Genomic DNA, 16,158 nt, shown 5'->3' with positions numbered 1-16,158 from the left:
CTGTCCTGAAACTAGCTCTTGTAGACCAAGCTGGTCTCAAACTCACAGAGATCCACCTGCCTCTGCCTCCCAAGTTCTGGGATTAAAGGTATGCGCCATCACCATCCGGCAAGGTTTTTAAGTATATGTAGATATAAGGGGCCAGCAGGATGGCTTGGGGGTAAGGATGTTTGCTTCCAAGCTTGAAAACCTGAGTTCAAGCTCCACAATCCACATAGTGGAAGTAAAGAGTCAACCACAAGTTGCCTTGTGATTTCTATAAGCATGGCATGGCACACACTCACACATACACACACAAATAAATCAATTAAAAAAAAACCCTAAAAATATATTTACATAGACTTAAAACATAAGGAAACACAAACTCTGTCTTTCAGAAATAGGGAGAGAGGATGCTGAGTAAGAGAGCCATCGTGACCAGGAAGGGTAGAGCAGTGATTTCCATGACCAGAATTTTAACAGGAAACTCTCAAGAGTGACTGATTTCGCAAGAGGATCAGTCAGCATTGCCCGTTCTGATCATCCAGCTGTCTTTCTAGATTTGGAGACTGCAGACCTTCACAGGGTAAAACAATGTCAGGTTTACAAGAGAATACTAGAGGCCTTTACTTCAAGGCTGTGTGCCTTCTACTGATGTGGATGAAGACGAAAGGTTGAGGCGGCAGAGGCAGTGACTAGACGGAGGTGGCCGCAAAGACTGTCCCAGGGACACTGGAGGCACAAGGACATGCATATCATTCACAAAACACCAGTGTGTCATAGGCTGGTCTAGGGGACCGAAGGGTCCACACAGTCTATGAAAGAGACTGATGGTGTGCCCCTGGGACACCCTTGATGAGCATGTGTGTATGGCATATGCATGGCTAAGTGGATACAGTCGATAGGTTGGCTGGAACTTTGCAAGTCACCTGATCCAACCATTGCATCATGCAGGCTCCAGAGTCCTAATTTCCAGGCAGATAGCAGTCCACTCTATGCTGAGACCTTTCCAGGTAGGTCCATTTCATAACTTTCCTTGTAATCACGTCCGTCTGTGCAGTGTTTCCCATAATCAGTAAACATTGCTTGTAACTAGTATAAATCACATTGGAAATAGTTTCCTTGCTCTTACTGAAAACTGGGGAATGTGCATGACTTTGTAGGGAACACCAACACATGTAAGTCACTGATCCTGCCTACTTCTCATTCACCAGATCCAAGCTCCCGCATAAATGTTTGTGGATCCTTCATTCAGAATTGGGTTTTGAGTTCCCACAGTACGTCATTAAGAGCTTTGCTACACTTTTATTGACGTCTATACTTTATCTTTGCCTTGTGCACATGCGTGTGTGTGCAGAATCTCTTTGCTGTATTAACATCTTTAGATATAAAATGGAGAAATTGTATTAATTCAACTATTCATCCTATGTAATATAGTGAGGAAACAAAAGAATCTCTGTTGTACTTCCCCAGCACATGATGAAATGGATAGGTCTGAAATTGATAGGTTTATGTTCAATTAAAATTAAGTCTATGTTCAAGAAGTGGGTATACTATTATTCACTTTGGTCTTATTTGCTTGGTTAAAAAGATCAAGAAAATATAAGCATCTATAAGCTACAAATCAAATCCAGCTTGGACACTGACACAATGCAAGGTACCTATTGAAAGGATTCAGTCAGATCTCTATGTAAAGATATGGCTCCATATCTAAGAATAGCGTGTTAAGTGGAAAAGAGTAAATAAAGAATAGAGCATTTTAGGATGTATGTGTGGCATGTACACAGATATTCCTGGGATGAAAATAAGTGGTAAGAGTGTTGATAACTGGATGGAAAATTGAAGGATTCAGACAGAGGCAGAAGATGGTGGATGCAAGAGCACTTTGAGGACCGCACGCCCTAAAGGTAGAACTCAATAATTCCTGTATTGTAAATATCCCTCTGGGCCATTTTTAAGCTGACACTGTTTTAATAATATTGAACAAAATTTGGTTGCCTCCAGTGAACGGATATGAGATAGCTTCAGAGCATAACCCTAGCATGGAGTGTGGGTAGAAAAGTGGCTGCTGCTTACTACAGGTCTTTAGGTGCAGTTTATGTAGGGAAGAGAGTGGCTTTTGTCTAGTGCACATTTTTGGGTGCACTTTAATTCCTCATGCCTCACTTGGCTTGCCCAAGTGAAATATAACCATAAAAAGCTAAATTTAGAAAATCATGAATCCTTTCAGCTACTGAGTACCTTGTCTTGCAATCATGATGGTTCTCCCTTCTTGGTAGATCTTGCATGCTATCCTGTCCTTGTTCTGTACTTATGTATAAGACCTATAGATGCAGTCTGGTCCCAACCAATACTATCAGTAGCTTCTTCATGTGTATGGGACACAGATACTATGCTCACACAGGAGCTGAAAACATATCCATTCTAGGAAAGAGCCACTTTTACATAAGCCACTGGGAAAGGCTGGGCACACATTTTACATGCAAAAGATCAGTTCCTTAGCCACTGTAAAGCAGTGTGGCTTTTCTATGGGTCAAGGTAACACCATGTCACATTGATGGCAAATTTCTGTTGTCTCAGCAGTCCAGCCTAGAAGCAGCTGGCTACTACAGACTCTCTTCACATTTCCCTGCCAAATTGAGATCCAGCCCAGAGGGAGAGGAGGCCCCAGATGTTACTGACTCAAAGCACATTTTCTCAATTCTTCCTAGAAGTCACTCCCCAATCTCCAAGCCCAAGCTTCATGATTGGTTCCAAGAGTTTTGAATTATTCTTGTTTCAACTTCCTTCATGTAACTAATGGCAATGCATCCCCTGGTTACAGCCGAAACATTTCTCATCATTACACCACTCAGCACACACTCAGAGTTTTGTGTGGTGTCTGTTTTTGCCAGTCACTTGAGTACAATGACTATCTCTTGTATAGATACCTTTCTCAGCCCTTAAACATTTCTCGTAGACATTAAAAGCACTCTGGGCTTGTGAGGGACAAGCAACTGTTAACATATCCAGAAACAGCCAGAATTGAGAACATTTTATTTGGAAAGATTGTTAACATGATTTGTCTTCATTTTCCATTAAGGCAATACCACCCTTCCTTTATGGAGGCAGATGGGGAAACACCATTTGAGGAGACATAGAGTTCAGACTAAGGTCACAACCAAACACTTTGCATTCAGATTCAGCAGAGATACTGGTTGGGAGCTGGAAAGAGTCATTTATTGGCTTCCTGAGACCACTGCCAAGGAATGAAGTCAAGAGCCTGCATCTGCACTGCTTTGGAAGATGATGGGTTCCATCACTCCCTGCTATCCCCAAGGAAGATAGACACCTTGGGAATAAGTCTTTCACTAATGCATAGGGAGTTTAGCATTAGTTCACAATGCTCTGTGGTTTTTTAGCTTTTGGTAAGTTTTCATGGAAATTGCTTATCTAGTGGATCTATTCAAATTCATATTGTTCTTTTTGTTTTATTTTGAAACCCAGGCAGTTCCTAGTAATCATTCTACTCTTGACATCCAGCTACAGATGTATGTGTGCCTGTGAAAGCATTTGGGTGAGGAAGGGACATATATTATTGGCACATATCGACCCCTTAGGAACTTGAAGGTGGTGAAAAGCTTTTGTAGTACCAACAAAGTAAGAACTGGTGATATGGCCTGGCAGCAATCAAATATGATGTCTAAAAGCAAACGAAGCTGAGCAGGATTGCTTCCGGATGTCACCAGACATTTTGCCAAGACCACAATAAGAGACATTCACTAAGGAAGGAGAAAAGTGTGGAGATGCAGCGCCCAGAAAGGTAGCTGCTTCATGGTCCCCTCCATACCTGCCCTGAGTGGTTTTACTCTTTATCACACTTTCCTTGACCCACCCCTCAGTTTTGCAGGTTCCCAGGGACTCTTGGGATGCCTGGAGCTTGATTGACTGGTCAGATGCTCCAGTGGCTTAGAGACAAACTTGGCAAGAAAGGGGACCGGAGCAAACTCACAGGCTGAGAGAGGGGATGCAAGGAGAGGCTGTGACCATCCAGTGTGGGCCTCTAGCGACAGACTTTATTTAAGGCAGTTTGATATCCCGTCCAGGTCCTCATTCTGAACAAGGAAAAAGCAGCTAGATAAAACTGGCTTGAAAGATCAAGTGACAGGAACACCATAGTTTTCTCTTTGACTACCAGCGAAAGCAGGGAGGGCGTCTGGAAAGAACTTCTTTTTAATTTTTTTTTCTGGCAGAATTTCAAAGAATGAAAACATCTGTAGAAGAGTGGATCTTCTGAAGAAAAAAATAAAAGAGTGATGCACATATTGCTAAGGATAGTAGAAGCTACTTGGCCGAACAAATATGCTCTTTCCGGAATCACATATAACGTCTCCATGGTTCCGGGGCTTTGGAATGGCTTGTATGTCCTTTTTATCGTGGGAGCACCCTGTGCTGATTCTCAGGGTTGACTGTGTCACCTTCTGGCTTGCTGTCCTGGGCCTTACACCCTCTTCATTCCTCTCCCCATAAGGCAGGCAAACACCGTCATGACCATTTTGGGATTCACTTCAACCAGGTCTTCAGGAAGGGCATACACTCTTGCACCAATTTTTCGGGCCATGGAGATGGCATACCTGGAAGGGAGAGCAAATACGAACCCTGAGCAGCTGGACCTTTAGGAGCATGCGCACAGCATCTCTACTTAGGCCAGAGGCTGATCACCCCCTTCTGCGCACATGCGCAGATGAATCTTGGCTCAACATGCTCCCACAAAAGCCTCTGTCCTGCTCTCTAGTCACAGAGATGACTGTGGAACATGTTTTGCCCTTGAAGGCCTTCCCAACTTTTACCTTTTAATGTATATATGCATCTATAAATGTGCTCATGTGTGTAGAGGTCACAGGTCTACACTGTTTTTCTCTATCACACTTGACCTTATTTTTTGAGATAGGGTCTTTCACTGAACCTCAGTGAGCCAGCTCTCTGATTTGGCTGGGCTGACTGGCCTCCACCCCAGCACTGGCACTATAGTGTGCAGGACCACATGTGGGTTTTCTAGCATGGGTCCTGGGCATGCCCACGCAGATCCTGTGTTTGGGTGGCAGGCACTTTCCCGATTAAGCCATCTCTCCAGGCTCCCTCCAGCCATTTTAAAGACCCATATGAAGAATATCCTCTTGGGGTACACAGTGTGGCAGAAAAAGTTCAAGGATGAAGTAAGAATTGCTAGGAACAAACACTCCATGGACTGTATTTCAACTACAGAAACACAACAAGAAAATTGCATGTATAATATCTTGTCACACATAATACCTGGCTGTATCGTTTCGTGTTCCATATACAGATGTTTTATTTATAGTGTGCTGCTGTTAAAATAGTCAGGGTTCTGTGCTCTGTGTTTTTCAGATGGAATCATCCCAGCTACACAGAGCTTCGGTGCTCTGATAGATTAGGTAATCCCTGATAGCTGTAGTCATTTTGAAATGAGCCCACACTGCTGGCTGGCAGATCTTTTGTCCCTCATTTGTTGTACCCTCCTACTGTAGCTGCTCCTCAGTTTCTGCCCCACCCACCGGGGCCTCACCACAACCGCCTGCTCTCCAAAAGAACTTCTTACTTTAGTGACCAAATTAACTTAAGAGCACCACCCATTCCTCCTCCTTGATCCCCTCTCAATAACCTCCTCCATGTTAATTATTCCAGAAGCAAAGTGAATGCTTCCATCAAAAAACTCACAGGGAAAGTTGCAAGAGAATCTGTGAGTGCAAAATAAAAACAAACAAAATACCCAAACCACTGACATAGCCTTGTCTCAAAAACATAGCCATTCTTAGCCTTTTGTGGACTTTTTTCTTTCATTTCACAGTGTGTGTGTCTGTGTGTATGTGTGTTGTATGTGTGTGTCTGCATGTGTGTCTCTGTGTGTGTGTTGCATGTGTGTGTGTGTCTGTGTGAGTGTTGCCTGTGTGTGTGTTGTATGTGTGTATGTTTGCATGTGTGTATGAGTGTGTGTGTCTGTGTGTGTTATACGTGTGTGTGCCAATGTGTGTCTGTGTGTGTTGTATGTATGTGTGTGTTGCATGTGTGTATGTTTGCATGTGTGTATGAGTGTGTGTGTGTGTGTGTGTGTGTGTAAACCAGAGGACAGCTTTAGCTGTTGTTCCTCAGGCTCTGTCCACATTATTTTATTATTTAGTTTAGTTCTTTGGGTAGTGACTCTCACTGCCCTGGAACTCACCATGTTGACTAGAGTGACAAAGACAAAGCTGTGTCTTTGCCTTTCTGGCAGGGAGATTACAGCCCAGGCCACCATGCCCAGATCTGCTTGTAAGGCAGACAGACACTCTATTCCCCAACTCTGTAAACTCTTTTCTATAACAAGAGGCTAGTTTGTTTTGTTTGTTTCTCAATGCTAGAGGTCAACCCTGGGCTTCTTGCATATTCAGGATGTTCTGCTGTTGGCTCTGTCCCCAGCCCTGAGTGATTTCTAAAGAATTTGTATCTTGTGTTTGAAGGGCCATGTACAGGAGCCTGGTCTCTGAAGTCACCCGACTCTGTCTCTTACCTGTGCAGCTGAAAAATTGTGTGTCCTTGGCAAGTCCTTTAAACTGAACCACAGAGCCCAGGACTGGTTTGTTTTAAGCCTTTGTGGGGTTTTTGGTTTCTGGTTTGTTTTGTTTGTTTTGTTTTCTTTCTGTTTTCATGGTGTTCTTCTATCTAGAATTTCCTCCCCCTCCACCTGTTTCCTGCCAGCTTACCTATCCTTGCAGATGAGCTTAGCTTAGAAATCATTTGCTTTAAAGAGCTACAGCCCCTTCCTGCCCCGTCCCTGGCCTTGGACTTCCGTTTGTATATCCTACCACACTCCATATAACCACAGCTTAACTCTTTCCCCAGTAGACTGTACAGAGCATCATCATATGGGGAACGCAGGTCTCTATTTCCAAAGCTGACCACAGAGAAGAGGGCACTGCTGGGATTTTAAGCACTGGTATTATGAATTCCAGATTTGGAAGGGACTCTGATGTGTCCCTTCTCCCAGAAAGATATGGGGAATTCCTCAATCCCATAATCTTTGGCTGTGACCTTATTTGGAAATACAGTTGCTATAGATGTCCCAAGACAAGGTCATGCTGCAATGAGTCTAACATGGCCTGTGTGGCCTCATAAGGGAGAAGACACAGGGGAAGGCAGCCTCATGAAGTCACACACACAATGAGTGGACACAGAAATTAGGATTATGCTTTACCAGCCAATGAATCCAAAGGTTTGCTGGCTATTGCTGAAGCCAGGAGAGAGCATGGGAGAGTCTGCCTCAGAGCTCTTGGGATCAGTCAGCTCTGATGTCAGCTTGATTTTTAGCTTCTATGATTATGAAAGAATATGTTTCTGTTGCCTTAATCCACCCAGCTAGTGTGGTACTTTATCATGGCATCCCTGGGGAGTTAACTTGAATTCATCTAAGAAAGGTCCCTCTGTAGAGCAACAGTTAGTACACTTTTTCTAAGAGGCCAGACAGTGCCATGACTTGACCTTTTAGCTAAGATCAAGTGAAGCCCAGACAGTAACTACTTTGGTTTTGCAGGATCTGCTGTAACTTCTGAACTCTGCTGTTGGAGCAGAAAAGATCCTGTGTAAATGAATGGACTGTGGTTCAATATATCTTTATTTAACGATACATACAATGGGCCAGATTTGGAGACTGTAGTCCTCTGGCTGCCATCATAGAGGGTTCATTTGGCAGGACACACAGTAAAGCACAGTGACTCTGCTGGTGACATTTCTGACACTGAACTGCCTACTCACATCTGTGGATATTCATGAGTGAAGTGCTCGTATTTGGACTTTCCACATCAAACTTTCACCTTGAAATCTATAGATTAGGATTAAGAAACCAGTTTTATAAGACTGTAGCCTTGCTTATTACTTAGGAGAATATTCTAGACTTTGTTTTGCTCCATTCTAACTCAAGCAATCTTAAATAGCTATGGTACCACACCTAAATTGATGAGACCTTTCATAAATCTTGAGAGGAAAAAATCATATCTCATAGAGAAAGTATTTACAGAGAGCACCAACATCAGATTCCACAACCACCCAGTTGACAGCCGCATCCCTCTCTCCCATCCCCCAAGTTAATTTACATACTTAGCATTGTTGAGTTTCTCTTCCTCATCCAGGTTTTCTGTCTTTATAAGGTCATAGTTTATGGAGCCAGGTTGAATGGCATCAATGAGATCCAGAACTGGGAGGCTGGTACTGATCTTCGGGTCCTAAGTAGAGAGAAAGGGTAGCAGGGAGGTTATCAACACATGCTAGAGTTACTTCTGTCTGCCTCAAGGGAAGAGAGTAGGTCTTTTTTCTTAAATATAGAATAGACATACAAAGAAGATACTAAAATGTTAGAAAAACCCTGCTTTGTGTAAGAGGAGAATCCTAAAGTGAGTGGCAGGAGGCAGGCAAGGGCACAGGTAGACTGAGAGCACAGGTAGGCTTGTTAGCAGTAGATGCTCTTTCTCTGCAGACCATGCAAAACTCAAGGTTTCCATGGAGACAGCACCAGCAACAGTGTGATTAAACAGTGACAGTAATCTCCACACTTTTTCCAGCCTTGTCTTGTCACCCCAAGCCTCAGGAATAGGCATCTACTCTTTTGTTTTCCTTTTTTTAAAGCTTAAACTTCTGAAGTTTATTTTTTTTAAAGCTTAAACTTCTGAAGTTTATTTTGTAATAGACACATGGCATTGTATACAATCATTATAATTTGAAGTAAATAGACATTATGAGATGGCTACATTCAGCTGGCAAATATATAACCTTACAGAGTGGTCATTTTTGTGTGGGGGGGTATTTAACATTCACACTTCATCTATGTTAGTTTGTTCAGTGCCGGTGTCTGAACTCAGAGCCTCACACATGTCAGTACATGTGTACCGCTGACCTAGGCCTTCAGATTCCACAGTTAATCTTCATTTACAGAGAAGAGGGAATTCCTGGGGTTAAGTGAGTTGCTAGGAATTGGTAGCACTAGGGTTTGCATCTGCAATTCTGGACATTTGTAAACGTTTGGATGTTCACATCTAGTGTTGAGAATGCCTCTCAGATGCCCATGCACAGAGCTCTGCATGTGTGCTTTCTTTAGTCATGTCCTGGGCAGGAGGAGTGTGCCCATTGTCTAAGCATGCAGAGTCTGGGCAGTGGACAAGAGGAGTGTGTCCATGCCATCATCTAAAAACATGCTAAGTCCAAGCAGTGCATGCTTGGATGGTGTGAGTCAGGTCAAATTCTAAGGCTCATAAGAGATGCCAGTCCTCTCGCCCAATTTTCCTATATAGGTAACAACAACCATTTGCATGAACCGAATGAGTCTATTTTAGTATTTTCTCTCGGTTGGCAACAGAACTGATGTGGCTAAAAACAAAGATGGATTGGCACTGAGATTTCTTCCTTTAGCACCCATTGCCACCTCCACAGGATTTTTTGTTGACAAAACACCATTAAAGGGAAACGGAGAGATCCAAGTCCCACCTCCCTCCCTGCATTCTGCCCTGGGTGTGGAGCTGACAATGAGTGAGGGATGGTGGGCATCTAGTAGATGACAAGGGACTGAGCTTATTTCCAAAATGCTTAATTATGAATGGGCTGCATTCATTGTTGGAGAGTCTCACTGAAAAGGGACTCGCTAGTCTGATTTTTCCTTTCGAGTCATCAATGTGGCCCTTTTTAATCAGTGCTGCAATGACTTAGTGAGGAGGCGGAGAAAATTAGACCACGATGACTCATGGAATAAGAATCATTAAGCATTCCTAAGAGTGAGGGTCAGCATGGCTTATCAAACCTTGTCCCCACAAAGTCACACAGGACACCACCATGGAACTAGTGTCTGGGGCAGCAGCTGCTTCCCAAGGAGAAGCACCTGCAACTGGCCAGTTCATCTCATCGATATGGTTAAGGGAGTCGTGGCCATGCTGCCCCAGGGAAAGGTGTCCCCCCCACCCCGCCCCCACACTTAGAGAACAGCACCTGCGACGACACCACACATTTCCTAAGCTTTAGTTTCCTTACCTACAAAATAATGAAAACAGTGAAGACAAACGCAGAGTCAAGAGCCCCTGGAATTCAGAATGTAGCAGTAGCTTTGATGTCTTTGACAGTTCCCCACTGCCCTTCCAAATCTCTTTCGGGAAGGATCTGCTCCCTTCAGTCTCTAGCCTCCATGCTTACCTGTGCTCAGCAACCCAGGCAGAGTGGAGGGCTTGAAGTGGGCTGGAGCTCATCCAGGATGAGCTCACAGCAGATAGAGCTCTTGCCACTGCCCTACCCAGCTCTGTCCTGGCATGAAGAGACTTTGACTTCTCTCCTCTTTCCTGCAGGGTATGAGGGGTTCCTCCCCACAAATCCTGACCTTTAAGTCAGAGCACTGAAGTTACCATGCATGGGCATTATTGCAATATGGATCAAGTGTCCAGGTCCTTGAGAAAGACTTTCGAACAGGCATTCAATTTAATAAATCTCATAATATATAATGATATTATCAATGAAAATAGAATTGGGATGAAGTACACCTCCGAAAAAATAGCACACAAGATAATTTTTGGCTTCTCCATTATAATGTAAAAAACTCTGAAATATATTACTGTGTTTTATACCACTTCTGAAGAACAGAGCCTAAAATGAGATGCTTAAAAAATAGGTTTTTAAAATTAACCATTAAAGGAAAAGTGATGAGAAGTATGTCAGTGAAATGGCCATGAACATGAAAACAAAAATGGATCATTGAAGAAAAATCAAAGGGATCATCAACTCTCTAGCACTGAAGGTCACTTAACATGTCATGAAAACCAAGGGGAGAACCGAAGATGGCAATGTTACCTTGAAGCTAGAGATGGATGAGCTTTTCTGAGCATCCTTCAATGTTTCATTCACCCAGTTGACAATAATGTCATCATTGACCTTCTGCCCATCACCAATGTCTTCCATCATAATCAGTGTGTACCTGAATCAAAGAAAAGTAGCTAAGATGATCTTTTCTTTCTAGATGCATCATGGAAGAAAGTCTGCACACAGAAGAGGGAAGAGAGTATTTAACAACACTGATCCCTTCTGCTCATCCTAGTTCATTGCCTCTCTCTTCATAACAACTAGGAACTGGAAACAGCCTAGAAACCCACCAACTGATGAATGGGTAATGAAAATACGATACATTTATACAATGGAGTGTCATTTGAGTGTTAGGAAAAATGAGTTATGAAATTCCAGGATAAATGAGAGCAGTCATTCTGAGTGAGGTAACCTAGGCTAAGAAAGACAAACATACATTTTCTATCATTTGTGGATACTAGTCTTGAATCTTCAGATAATGTGTGTTCCATGTGGAACACCCACAGAGGTCAGGGAATTAGTAATGGGCTGTCAGGATGATTTCAAGTGAAGGCAGAGAGAACACAGTGCTATTAAGTGTTAAACAAGGAATGATGGCACAGGAAGGGTTTAATGGGAAGGGTGATGGGAGGTCAAAATAGATGGGGGATATGACCAAGGATAATTAAAGATAAAGACCCTTTGAAAACAGTCCTATGGAAACCTATGACAGCAGAAGCTTTGTAACATACACACATGCACACACAACACACACACACACACACACACACACCACACACACAGAGAGAGAGAGAGAGAGAGAGAGAGAGAGAGAGAGAGAGAGAGAGAGAGGGAGATGCATAATTAAATAGAATCACCCTAGACTAATTTAACACCTAAGCATTACAGCTTTTATAGTAAACTACGAAGCAAATGCTTTCTTGTACCTGTTGCCATTGCTCTGGGAAAGAAGGGCAAGCAGGAGAACAGAGATGCCTGAGAAGGAGAATGAGCAAAGGGCTCCTGTAACCTTCAATGTTGTTCTTAAAGAGACCACACAAATTAAGGAGCAAGGGCAAGTGAGATTGCTTAGCAGATAAAAGTGATTGCCACATAGACCAGAGAACAAGAGTCAGATCTCCAGAATTCATGTAGAGGAGGAAGGAGAGAACCAACCTCCCAGAGTTGCCCTCTGTCTTCCACACTGGAGCTGTGGTATGTACACATACAATACCCACAAACACACATCAGCCACCCAACCCACACTACCTCCCAAAATGTAACAACTAATGTTTTTAAATTTTAAATGTTTGGAAAGTTACATCGGTGAACAGAATAAAGGGAAAATACTGGTAAGTCATTGGGAATACAGTAAGACAGATGGCCTCAGACTGAGGGTCAGAATCCCTCAGTATATGGTGGCTTTAGCATTTGGTGTTTTTTTTTTACAGGGAGAACATTTGTTATACGATCTATCCAGCCCTTAAATTCTCTGGCAAGGAATAGGCAACCTGTTTCCTCCTGAACTGGAGGAGAGCCAGGCAGGTGAGCCACAGGCAGGCTTGCTGACATCATGGATCAAGTGAGCAGGAGTGGGTCATATTACCCCATCTTCTCAAATTGAAACCAAGGAATCTGGTGACTGACTCTCACCTCAGGGGGCCTGCCTGAATGAGGGCACCATCCCCTCTGGTGCCTCGGACTTAATCTGTCCTCCATCTTGCTCTGGTTACACAAAGCACGACACTCACACAAATGTCCACAGAGATTTCAAGTTTAAGCCCTGGAATTAGAGTGATGCCTAGGTTGCTCTGGGCTAAAACAGCTTCTGTCGCTGAAAAAGGGAGAACTGGACTTCGAAGCTTTTATCATTTAAAATCTTTTTGAATTAAAACAAATTTAGATTTATTTTATGTGTATGAATGTTTGACTATAAGTATGTATGTGCACCACATGTGTACCTAGTGCCTGTAGAGGTCAAAAGAGGGAGTCGAGGACCCTGGAATTGGAGGATGATTGTGAGCCACCTGTGGGTACAGAGAACCGAACCTGGGTCCTCTGCAAGAAGAGCAAGTACTGTTTAAGTGCTGAGCCATCTCTCCAGCTTCTATTTTATTTTTAATAGGAGTGTGTGTGTGTGTGTGTGTGTGTGTGTGTGTGTGTGTGTGTGTGTGTGTGTGTGTGTGTGTGTATGTGTGTGTGTGTGTATTCAGTTACATGCTCATGAAGACCAAAGGTTGACATGAAGTGTCTGCCTCAGTCAGCTACTGAACTGGGAGTCTACGTATCTAGCTAGACTAGCCATTGAGCTCCAAGGATCCACCTGCCTCAGTCCCACCAGTGCTCAACTTTTATAAAGGTGATGGGGATCCAAACTCAGGTCCCCATGACTGCATAGAGGACACTTTACCCAATGAGCCAACATGTCCCAGCCCCATCTGAAGTTTTCTTTGTTTAAAAAAAATCACATTCACTGAATTGGCAGTTAGATCCCCCAGTGGTGCCTTCCATTCCTCTCCCAGATCAGCTCTGCACTCCCCCCAATCACACACACACACACACACACACACACACACACACACACTCTTCGACTGAACAGAATCATCTCATTGGTGCCACTCTAACCCACACCTTCCATCCTCTTGCTTTAGGGAGTCACCTATGCTTGCCGGCTTAGATGTCCTTTGCTTCCCATGTATTTCTGATCCTTTAAACCCCTTTAAGCTCAAGCATCCCTTCCCCAAGCCATGCTGTACATTAATTATCACACCCAATTTAAGCCTTTTTCTTTGAATTTTTGATGGAGATGATACCACCATGTTACCATGGAGACAGTCCACGTCTGTTCATTATAATTGTGGTGGTTTGAATGAAAATTGCCCCCATAGGCTCACAAGGAGGTCTACATTGGAAGGTGTGGCCTTGTTGAAGGAAGTATGTCATTGGGGGTGGGCTCTGGGTTTTCAGAAGCCCAAGCCAGGCCCAGTGCCATGCTCTTCCTGTTGCCTGCTGATCCAGATGAAGAATTCTTGCTGCTCTCCAGCACCATGTAGACTTAGATGCCACCATGCTTCTCACAATGATGATAATGGACTAAACCTCTGAACTGTAAGCCAGGCCCAGTTAAATGTTTCATTATGAGAGTTGCCATGGAGCTGGATGGTGGTGGTGCACGCTTTAATCCCAGCACATGGGAGCCAGAGGCAGGTAGGTCTCTGTGAGTTCAAGGCCAGCCTGGTCTACAGATCAAGTTCCAGAACAGCCAGGGCTACTACTCAGAGAAACCCTGTCTCAAAAAAACAAGAAAAAAGAGTTGCTATGGTCATGGTGTCTGTTCACAGCAATAGAAACCCTAATTAAGACAATAATGTTTTCAAGGAATAAGCAGGGACCCTAGTACATGCTGAGCCTCCAGTAAATGAAAGTATAGATTGGTGGGTAAACTATGTGGAATGAAAGCAAGGAGAGGAATGATATATTTAGTTTGGACTGGAAAAATGGGACCAAATTGCTAGGATATAATGAGCACCCAGGATTAAGTATAAGGTGGGTTTAAAAAATACTCCTAGCTTGAAAAAGATCCTGCCTTTTGTAGGTTCATAAAGATTTTATGTTACAGCGAAATGGGCCTCTTATTTTCTGTCAGCTAGTATATGCACTATTTGCATTAAGACAATGTTTAAGAATTTCTGCCAGTGACCATTGCAGTAAGGAATGGTGGTCAGTAATTACCTCATTAAGTCTTTCCTGCATATAAGCTGATGGAACAAGCTAAACACAACCTTCCAAGAGGTCCCTTCATTCCAGGTGTGCATCTCCCCTTGCCAGAAGTCCGGCTCTGCAGAAGCTCAGTGTGCCTCCATTCCCTTGACCTTGGGAACTACAGAGGAGAAGCCAACCTCTACACAAAGGCCTGTCTTTTAAAATAAAACCCACCAATGAACAGAGACCCTCCTCACAGGGTCATGGGGCAATTTTGAGGTGGCTTCTGGCATAGGTTGTTTTAAGAACAACCCTTCATGGTGGCATAGAGTTCTGGTGAGTAGAAAGCAGTCTCATGCACCCCCAGTAGGCTACAGAAGCTGAATGGAACCAGACACTGATTTGTTAGTGAGAAAGTCAAAGGGAAGAAAGGCTAGACTTGGGATGTAATCTCAAGCAGGCAGTGCAATCAGCAATTGCTCATCCAGAGACAGAATCAAAATGTGAAGCAAGGGGCCAGAGAGACAGACAGCCCCATGGATGAGAGCCCACACAGCTTCCACAGAGGATCTGGGTTTGGATTTCAGCACCCACACGAGGAGGCTTACAACCACTGTACTTTCAAGGTACAAGGGATTCAATGCCCTCTTCTGGATTCCACAGGTATGAGCATCAGGTCTACATACTCAACACCAACACACACACACACACACACACACACACACACACACACACACACACACACAAATGCACACACATTTTTTTAAAAATAAAACCAAATAATGATCCATGCCTACCTAGATTTTCCCCTTTGGAGGTCATTACCCCTTAATATCACACAAGTTTGGGGTGACTGTGATTTTAGCTATAATGTTGCTGACAAGATCTTAATATGGCTGGTACTTGCAAAACACACTGGGCTGAAAAGCCTTTTGTCCAGATGAAAGCAATGTGAGCTCCAGGTCTAACCAGTTCCTCACTCAACAAAGAGGACAGATATGGTGTGGAGATGAGAGGCCATGCTTGCTCTCCTGCCTTCCCATGCTCAACACTCATTTATTCAGCATTTGATAAGAGGGACAAAGCTTGGTGTTCTGTGTGTTGAGGACCTAGTCCAGAGTCACTGTCCACAGCCTGTGTGACTGCAGAGAATGCTCTCCTTAGTGTCTGTTCTCATGCCTCACTCTATCATTGCCATCTGCTGGCAGTTTACTGGTTTTTAGCTTTTGTCCCCTAATTTATACCTTATTTGCCAGCTGTCCAATCTTAGAATGATTTCCATGCTGCTGAAGGGGGAAAAGGAAGGCTTAAGCATACAACCCTCATTTGTTCTTGGAGGGAAAATGACATGCCATTTGTTGTCCTGATAAATGGCCAAATTAGCATATCTGGGCAATCCAAGTGAAATAAATTCTACCTAGAACTAGATGCAAATTGAATAGATCTGTTACTATGTGGCAGGCTGAGGGAAAAAAGGAAGCAAAACAAAGCAAAACCAAATTCCTTCTGGTACTGTTTACATAATCACCAGTCATTTCTCCTCCTTCAGCGGTAATGTGCTTCTCTGTCCACTTGCTTGTATGTGGAAATCTTACATAATAAACATTTGTGAGAACTGTCACTGGTCATCTGGGTGAG

General features: G+C 43.5%; 1 protein-coding gene across 1 annotated transcript in view; it reads right to left on the bottom strand.

The window, feature by feature from the left end:
- Positions 1–2,998: 2,998 nt before the first annotated feature.
- Positions 2,999–16,158, bottom strand: part of Lcp1 (lymphocyte cytosolic protein 1) — a 55,484-nt gene continuing 42,324 nt past the window's right edge. The window contains exons 14-16 of the mRNA XM_027390131.2: positions 10,831–10,954; positions 8,107–8,231; positions 2,999–4,592 (exon numbers count right to left, since the gene is read on the bottom strand). Of these exons, the coding sequence (XP_027245932.1) occupies positions 4,460–4,592; positions 8,107–8,231; positions 10,831–10,954 (382 nt within the window). The 3' untranslated portion in view covers positions 2,999–4,459. The remainder of the gene's footprint in view (positions 4,593–8,106; positions 8,232–10,830; positions 10,955–16,158) is intronic.

Source organism: Cricetulus griseus (genome assembly GCF_003668045.3).
Source record: "Cricetulus griseus strain 17A/GY chromosome 1 unlocalized genomic scaffold, alternate assembly CriGri-PICRH-1.0 chr1_1, whole genome shotgun sequence".
In the NCBI taxonomy this organism is placed as follows: Eukaryota; Metazoa; Chordata; class Mammalia; order Rodentia; family Cricetidae; genus Cricetulus; species Cricetulus griseus.
This window is presented reverse-complemented; position numbering and strand designations above follow the sequence as displayed.